This window comes from Camponotus floridanus, unplaced genomic scaffold (genome assembly GCF_003227725.1).
Source record: "Camponotus floridanus strain SB8 unplaced genomic scaffold, Cflo_v7.5 scaffold81, whole genome shotgun sequence".
NCBI classification, from domain to species: Eukaryota; Metazoa; Arthropoda; class Insecta; order Hymenoptera; family Formicidae; genus Camponotus; species Camponotus floridanus.
In genome coordinates this window covers 387,925-398,005 of record NW_020229851.1, presented here as the reverse complement: position 1 = coordinate 398,005, position 10,081 = coordinate 387,925, and the positions used below count along the sequence as shown (strand labels likewise).

General features: G+C 22.6%; 1 protein-coding gene across 3 annotated transcripts in view; it reads right to left on the bottom strand.

Moving 5' to 3' along the window:
• Positions 1 to 841: 841 nt before the first annotated feature.
• Positions 842 to 10,081, bottom strand: part of LOC105253859 (tachykinin-like peptides receptor 86C) — a 45,992-nt gene continuing 36,752 nt past the window's right edge. Inside the window, exons 5-9 of one of the 3 annotated variants that reach the window (XM_025414494.1) lie at positions 9,541 to 9,691; positions 8,092 to 8,288; positions 4,690 to 4,817; positions 2,321 to 2,373; positions 842 to 1,012 (exon numbers count right to left, since the gene is read on the bottom strand). In XM_025414494.1, the coding sequence (XP_025270279.1) occupies positions 995 to 1,012; positions 2,321 to 2,373; positions 4,690 to 4,817; positions 8,092 to 8,288; positions 9,541 to 9,691 (547 nt within the window). In that variant the 3' untranslated portion in view covers positions 842 to 994. Of the gene's footprint in view, positions 1,013 to 2,143; positions 2,374 to 4,689; positions 4,818 to 8,091; positions 8,289 to 9,540; positions 9,692 to 10,081 lie in introns of those variants that run through there. The other 2 variants (XM_011262187.3, XM_025414495.1) reach the window with 2 other exon arrangements.

Sequence of the window (10,081 nt, the reverse complement as noted above, 5' to 3'; positions counted from 1 at the left end):
TTTGAAGAAATTACAATCTTTTTTGAAACATTAAATATTAGTCATGATGTTTTTATGAATACAATTGCAAAAAATAAATTATAATGGAGAGTTATGATTGTATCTTTGAAATAACTTTGGAATACTATTTGCATAGGCAAATAATGCATTGGTTCGCGATCAATAAAAAAATAGGTTGCAAAAACAAATTGATATTGATGTAACAGTATCAAACGCAGATCTCAGATACTCAGAATTTAAATCATTATTAATAAATAATAAAACATTTGTATTTACTACTAAACGATAACATATTTTTAAAATTATAGCTTATGCTTTGAAGTTTAAAACTAAAATGTGCGTGTGTGTACAAATATATAAAATATTAAAATTCACATCACCAAATTATTTTTAAGCATTAAATTTGATTAATCTGATCTGATTAATTTTTCATATTCATAATTAAATAATTCTTGTAAATTATACATGTTTATTTTTTTTAAATTCAAAAGTAAACAAATTGGTCTGCTTACTGATAATAAAAAATATAATCTATTTATATAACATTTATAAATATGTTTTTCATATGAATCCTTTATTTCAAATATTCTTTAATAATTGATATAATAACAGTTTTTATTTTTATTAAAAATATTAATTCAAAATTGATTTATATGATTTATTGATTTTTCTCTTTACTACATAGCTTATGTAACAATATATGTATATATATATATATTTTTTTTTATTTGAACATTTGATATTAAATTCACTAATAAAATGTGAATATATTCTTCATAAAATCTTATAATAAAACATTTCTAATAAAGAGTAATAAGAAAATTAAGTTTAATATAATAGTTTGCACATTATTTCTTGCCGCGTTAAATGAATAGCTAACGCATTCAAACCTTACGAAGTACTTAGAACCATTGTTTTATAGGTATGCATCGTGAAATTACTTGTTCTTCTCGTCAAGTTTTTCAATATCCATATTTTGCCGCATATTCTCGATTTAATCTTCACACACCAACTATACAGACAATTAATAATTAAAAAAGTTAATTAAATAATTAATGATTCTTTATTTACTTTTAAATTAATGATGTTGATAATTGTATAATAATAAATTAAAAAATTACAATTAAATTAAAAAATTGTAGCACTATTAATATTTGTGTATATTTATTTATATTATATTATATATAATGATATAATTATATTTAAATATTTTTTACTTTTTATTCAACTCATTTCGATTCAATCCGTTTTAAATCAAAGTTGCGATACAGAAATAATAATAATAAATATTAATTTATTATAAATAAACATATACATTTGTTATAAATAAATACCCAAACAAATTATTTTTTTCTCAAGCATTATATTTTAGCGCGTTATCCTAAAATTTCGAAGTTTATAACGACCCTTTATGTGCGCTAATGAGAGTAATAATTTTGCATATACGTAGTACAATATATAAAATGTTGATTTAGCGGTTGAGAAAAATGATAAGAAAAAGACAATGGATATATGTCATTCGATCAAAGTATTATAATAAAGTAATATTTATTACAATATATATATATATATATATATATATATATATATATATATATATGTATAAAATGTTTATCTACAATTATAAGATTTATTTAAAGTTTATTGCAAAAAAATGGAGTCAGATGCCAAATATATGTATTTTTGTAAAATATATAACATCCGCAAAATACTATATGAATAAATAAAATACGTCATCTTATAAAATCATTATATTAATAAAGTATGCTGGAAATAAAATTTGGAAGCAAAACAGTTATGTTTATATATAATTGAACAAATCACGTTTATTTCATAGTGTTTACAGAATCTTATTATCACATTATAATAATAGCTTTAAGAATAATAAATGATTATCATGAATATACAAGATACATGTTTAGATACATATGCTATTATGTATTAGTATTCGAGTATTATAAATAACATCGAACTTTATTGTAATTTCAGCCTCATTTAAGTGAAAAATTATCTTTTATCAAATGCTGATGAAATAATTAATTTATTACAATAACTATTCGATAACTATTCATCAGCTATTTAATAATAAATTGTGCAGAGTAGTATATAATAATCAAAATATTATATTATAACGTTCCAGAATTGTTTTTAATAAAGCTCATTGTGTGAAACACAAGAAAGAGGTAATATTAGAATATCATCTTTAGTGAATGTATTTTTGTAATGTGAAATTAAATTAATACTCGATTCAAATTATAGCAACATCCTCTTTAAGCTGAAGACTATTACACATTGTTCTATTCGTTTTAAACGTTTGTACCTGGCTCTCTGCCATGCTCTGTCGCCACCTGATGGAGGTCGATTTGAAACGACCTGAAAACAAAGCAAAGCGCAAACAAGAGATCAAATATTTGCTAAAGTTATTTTCTCCTATTTAAGAAGTAATCCAGAATATTGGAGAATTTTGCAGAAATTGCACATTTTTGCATGATGCGATCATGCATTGTATATATACATATATATATATATATATATATATATATATATATGTATGAACATGTATTATTTAAATTTGGATTTTAAGTACATTGCTTGAATTTAGTTATTGCCTTTTCTGTCTAATAAAGATAAATTTGCATTTTTTTATACACATTATATATTTTTGATAGAAACATTTGCAATATTGGAGAAGAGTATTTTCGTTTGCAATATTGGATACTAGAACGTTTCTCTGTCTATCATAAGCTAAGCCATGCCATAAATTGTTACTATTGCAGATATTCAAAGTCAGACATGACGAATTAGTACACAAATTGCTTCACATCTCTTTTCTGCTATCTTAAACTAGTCTTAACTTAAAATACTTAATATTTTCAAAAAATCATTTATGATTTCTAGTGTCTAATATCTTTAGAATTAAAAAATATATATTTTGAATACATAATTTTATATATATATATATATATATATATATATATATATAAATTTATATTTATATTTATATGACATGAGATATTTTTGGAATTTATATATTGTGAAGCTATTGATGTTTCTTTAGATAGCTAAACATATCATTGCTTGATATAATCTCTAAGAAGATTTTGTTGTAAGAATGATGATAAATATATATTGAACCACACATACAAACATACATACATACAAAAATATCTGTTTGAACTGATACTAACTAGAATTTAAAGGATGCTATTCCGAAAATAGTTAATATCAAAATATGTGTGGCGACCTAAATAAAACTTACTCTCTGAGATCTTACGATAACATTTTTCAACGTATACTTGTCGCATCGTGTGTTAAATAAAATATGTGAAATACTTGCATGCAGGTATGTCTGTTGTGTAACGTGGGAAAGAATGCGCACTTCTATTATATAATAAAAATGCTTTAAATATAAAGAAAAAAGAGAAAAAGAAATCATATGAATAAATTATAATAAACGCGTTCTTGTGCTCTGATTTATCAAAATATATAATTTGAAAAATATGTAGTAAAAATATGTAGTTTCTTTAGAACATGATAAAAAATCTAATTTTTAAAAATATGTAGAAAGTAATAAATTCAGACATTTCTTGTTAATTATATAGTTTATTTTACTTACAAATTTATCAATTTTAAAACTTAATATTAATTAATATATTAATATTTATAGATGACTTAAATATGAACATGATATATTTTATTTGCTCTTAAAATAAACGAGGTCTTTTAATTGTTGTTGAAATCAAATATACATCAAATTTTAAAACACAATATATATTGCTTTGTTGTATAATTTATAATTTAATAATAAATATGGAAAAATAGAATAATATCAAAATTATAAATTAAATATTAATTTTATTGCTGTCAAATTATGTAATTAAAATTTAAAAAAAATTATATAATTACATGTTCTTAAAACTTTTTAAACATTTTAATCGTTTTATAACAGATACGTTATTTTTTCTATTACATTTTAGAAGTACACAAGAAAATGTCCTTTTGGCTAAATTTGAATGCATTTCTTCATGCATATGAACACAGATAAAAGATACCGCTTTATTCATATCTTAACCATTTTATATATCAAGTTTCATACGCATTGATAAGTTCACGTCAGCGGTATTGCCTGGTAAAGAATGTATATAAAATGTTAAATGGATGTGTGTATCTACTCTTCTCCTATAAAAGTATATAAGTTCTCGTATAAAAGATTCTATATTTAAAAATAGACGATTTACATCACAATATCCGACCCCTTTGAACGAGATATTGGATGCGTCGATACTGTCTATCTGACGCTTCAAACGATATAATTCGGCGATTTGACACTCTCTTCGATTCGTTAGTGGCAATGTAGCATTGTCAATGAAACATAGTTCAGTTTTGACATTTTTCTGCCTATACAGCAGATATAAAATACAAAAGAGGTAAAAAAAATGTGAAAATACATATATTTTATTGAAAAGAAATAAGCGCAAATATATAAAAATTTTGAATAGATTTTTAAAATAATATTGCTAATGTCGTTTTCTTTTATACAATATTATAAAAGTATGATCATATTTTTTCGAAACAATAGATACACTATAATCGCCAAACATGTAAATCGTTAAATAGAAAATATTTACAACTATAAAATATCATCGATTCAATGTCATTTGTAATCAAATTGCGATGATAAGTAATTACCTGAATTGCATGGTACTAATTCTGAGCGTTGAAGTCCTGTCAATTCTTGTGTTTCACGACGTCGCACATTTGTCCGATCCACTACGCAGCAACATTTGCAGATTACTAGATCAAAGTAAACTCGAAATCTGAAACAATTATTGCGTGCTATGATTCATATGCTGCATGTATAAACAATTTTCTGTTCATCCAATTAATTAAATCGAAGTGTATTCGATGTAAAGGATTGTTGTATAAGATAATGCAGTTTATGCACTGATATACATGAATGAAATTTCAAATGAATTGAAGAGATAGTTATATTACAATCAAATATATTACATTATATTATCAAGCACATTAACGCTTTGTGTGAGTTTAGATCAGATAATAATATCCTTATATTTATATTATACAATATATGTAAAAAAGAAAAATTATCAATTAAAACTTCTAAGTCAACCATATAAGAAATCCATTCTTTTATACATATATAGCATATTTTTTCGCATTTTTTATATTTCCTATTTTTAATATACAGTAGATAAATAAATAAATATAATAGATAAACGATTATATAAATTTTATTTTGTTAAAAATACTTCATACTTTTATATTATTAAAATACTCTATTTTTATAATAAATTTTAATATTTATATATCTGTACTGCCAATGAGATAATTATAATTGCACGCATATGCGTACCAAATTAAGATTCTTAAAATTAATTTTTTCAAATAAATTTTTTAAATCCTTTTTCTCATTAAAAAATGATTATGAACAATTTTTTTAATTGGAATTATTAACATGACATATATATCATATAATGTAAAATATATAAATTATAGAATATATTGATTCTTATAAATATAATTATAAGTATATTTCAATAGAAATTTCCTTATTTAATTGTTGATCCTTGACATTTATGATACTCCTCAGAAAAATATAGAAAAGTGTTTCTCTAATAGATTATATATGGACATGATTCTGATTCTATAGAGATTTCATACAATTTTTATGTATTATAATATATATATATATATATTAATTTTATATAATAAAAAATATAATTAATAATTATACGTATATATATGATGTATATACATATGTGTGAAAGCATACCTGATTACTTCTTATATATAGAAGAAGTAATCAGGTATTCTTTCACACACACACACACACACACACATATATATATACGTATAATTATTAATTATATTTTTTATTATGTAAAATTAATTATTTAGAACAGAATATAATAATGTTGTATAATATTGTATATTATACATCTATTGTTATAATGTTGCTATTATTTAATAATTAGTCTCACATTTGCTTTAGCAGATTAATTATTCATTGTATAAAAAAATGTCAAATTGACGTTAAAATACACATGCATATTATATTTAAATTTTAAAAAATTTAAATTATTTTTATTAAAACATAAGATACATACTATATAAAATAAATTTATCAAAAATAAATTTAAAGCTTTAAAAATATTATGTAACATAAGCTGTTATAAATATAGTACTTTATTTCCATGTTTTTTTTCAATTTTTAAATAATATCATCAAACATTGTTATTTTAAAACACGTACGTTTATTATTTAGAATCTAATAGATTGTGAATTAATCGCAATAGCAATAAAACAGAGATCAGAAGCATGTTATTATACTTTTATTATACTTTTATAACTGTTTTATGATATCAATACTAAAGATATTACTTGTGATTGTTATGCTATTGCGCTATATCATTTTAATAGAATGATAATTGAATTCACATAGTTTATCGCGGGCATGAAGTGGTCATTGAATAGACAATGGTGGAGAGAATGCAAATATTGCGGCGCTTTCATAGTGGAAGATGTCAAACTTCAAATTTAATCTATTTGCAACATAATACAGTAAGGTTTAAATTTATAATGCATTTATATGTGCAATTTAATGAAACAGGATTTAAAATTGTCAAGATAAATTTACCATAAATATGATAATCTAGATATTATGTATTTTTTAAAATAACAAAATTTTTAAAGTTTTCATCAAACTTTGCTTTTTTAATATAAATTTAGTTTAAAATTTAATTGCGCATTAAATGAAATTAATGATAAAAATACTGCGAAAGAGAGATATATTGTTAATTAATTTTTTTATATTGTAAATCTCCTTCTCTAAAAAATAGTTTTTAATTTTGCTTAACATTTTTAATAACATATTTATTTAATATTAAAAAAATGTTTATGAGAGTATATAGCTTGTTTTTGTTTTTCATTATTGCATATTATACTAAAATGTTTTTAAATATGTCTTACATTATATATATATTTCAGAAAATAATAGTGGATAAATAAAGAATCATAAAAAATTTAAAGAAATTAATTTTTTTTACTTATTTCTTTTTTGATCGTTCACAATTATTTTTCATCAGATGTAGTATGAATAATTATTAGACAAAAACTTCAGAAGATTCTAATAAAAACGTCTGCCAGAAGTTTCTAATAAAAACGTCTAAGGTTATCAATTATATAGTAAGTCTTAATAACAAGATTTCTGCGAAGTACAATGAAAAAAAATTTATCTGATAGTGATAATCATATTGCGTTTGTCAGATATGATCAGATTTCAAAATGAAGAAGATTAACGGATAGCTGAAATAAACTATTCTAAATCAATATGCGAGAGGAAATGTATAATTAGAATGTAAATGGAAGCTCTGTGGTTAACCGAGGGATCGATGTTATTCGCGTTATAGTGATTAAATGATGCGGTCAGGAACTGCCAAATGATTCATAAATGTTCAAAAATTTTATTAAACTTATAATCATTATTAATTATCTCGAGTGTAGAGCATATAAGGATAATTATATTTTTATGAAAGATTTTTTATATATAATTTCTCACTATTTAAAAAAAAAGTGATTATTAATAGAGATTATTAAGATTATTAAGATAAATATTTTTTTTTAAGAACGACTAATTTATAATTTACATTTACTTCAAAGCAATTTTAATTATATGAAAACAGTGGAATCATATAATTTTATGTAAAAGATCCCGATGAAGTTTTGGAATGAGAAATTATATTTGTGACAATATTAATTCTGAGTTTCGTGTTTATCTCTTTAAATTATCGAAAAAAACTTCCAACGTAATTCCAACAATTGTCCAAGGTTTTTCAAAGTATTATATTTGATTGGATGTCATTAGGATTTACGTAAATCTCATACTATATTACTGTATAAGACTCAAACTCAATCAATTTAGTATTAACGTAAATTCTCATCAGATATACTTGTATATTATACGTCATGCTGTTAATTTCATTGTAGTCATGTCAATCTATTGCAAACTTATTTTTGATGATATTAATTTCAAACTTTTCTTTATATTATGCAAGAAAAACAATGCAATACCTGCTATTCATCCAGTAATATATTATCGGATTAACCATAGAGTTAGACATGGCCAACCAATAGAAACCTAAATATACGTGTTGTACATAACTGCTTTCTGTGAAATGACGATAATGATACACAAAAATGAAGAACCCTTGATATGGCAGCCAGCATACCGCAAATATTGTCACTACAATGATAAACATTTTTACAACCTGCAACATATAAAAAATATTAAAAGAATTTTTTAATATATTTTGCTTTAAATTATTATATTTTTTAAATTATGGATATTTTGATGAATTTGAGATCGGTTAAATATACACTTTTTCAAATTATTATAAATTTATTTTTTGATCACACGAAATTTATTGGATAATTCATTCCTTGTTATATATATCGGATATATTATTAGTAACAGCGAATTCTTAATCGTGTGCATTAATGCATATTAAAGGCTATTGTATACAAATTTAAAAGCATAAATAAAATAATAAGATTTTGAAATTATTGGATAATAGACATAAAATTAATTCTACGAGTTATTATTATCACTACGAGTCATTATTCATGTTGAATAATATATGTGTGTGTGTGTGTGTGTGTGTATGTGTGTGTGTATGTGTGTATCATGGTATACTTATCTTACTGTTTTTTTTAATTACTGTTAATTATATTATTCTATTATTGTAAATTTGTATATGATAGACTTTTTAATAAATACACCATCACTTTTAGTGTACATTTTTTAGCGCAGCCTAACCAAATTTGCTAAAAATTTTTAATAAAATTTAACAAATATTTTTATTGTTGCATTTTATCATTACATTTTTGATTGCATAAATACAATATTTATAATAATGCTTAGTTACACTTAATTCCAAAATTTATATATGCCGTTGGGCAATAGTATTAAGAGGAGAGCTTAATAGAAACGTATTGTCTTCAAGTTTACAGTTTCAACGTTCATCTTGTATTTCCAAGTTATTATATTGATACTAAATCAAGAGCAATTTAAAGTTTAATGTAAAACACAGAAATTAATTTATATCATTAAAAATTTGTTTAAAATCATTGATGTTTAAATAGATAATTGTAAAAACTTTTGATTTGCATGTGAATTTGTGTAAATAAAATTGCAAATCGTTTTATAACAGTAATGCGACGATGATCTAGTTTATAAAAGTGTATTTTGAAATTTTTGCCTAGATGAAACGCGAAAATATTCCATATTTTTATTTATATATCATGTATATTCATCATGTATTTGTGATTATTTTTCAAATTTTTTGAGGCATCTTTGTTTTTTTTTAAAGTTGGAAAACTATCAAAATACAATATACAGAATATAACGAGAGAAAATATTTATTTTTAGATTTCACAACATGACAGTCGACATATTTTGTACATTACTTATATTAACGCGGAATGTTATTTAAATGATGATTAATGGAATCAATAACATACCTTACGTTTAGATTTCATCGACTCTTTTTGATAGTGTGTAAGTTCGCCGATAGATTTTGAACCCCATAATTTTCGTCCCATACACGCATAACAGACAGCCATCACTGTCATAGGAACCAGATATGTTACAGTGAGGAATAGTAGATTGTAGCTGTAGAATAAATGATGTATATATAATCATTATAAAGAACCTACACTGCTATTATAATACATTTTATTAAAACCGTAATTCATTTCATAAAATATGTGACTAGCAACGTATATTATTTAAAAAAATTGTAGAGAATTTGTTTTGGTAATTGAGATATATTTAAATCCAATATAACAATAATATCAAATAAATTAACAATCTTTAACTTTGAATGGATATCATATATTTAAGAATATGTTTAAAAAAATATTCAAATAGAAAAATCACGTAATTTCATTATTATTATTGTTATGATAATATAGAACTTGTATATAAAAGTCAAAACAATTTAATAATAATTTATTTAATAACTAAATAAATTATTTATTAGAGAGAGAGAGAGAAAGAGAG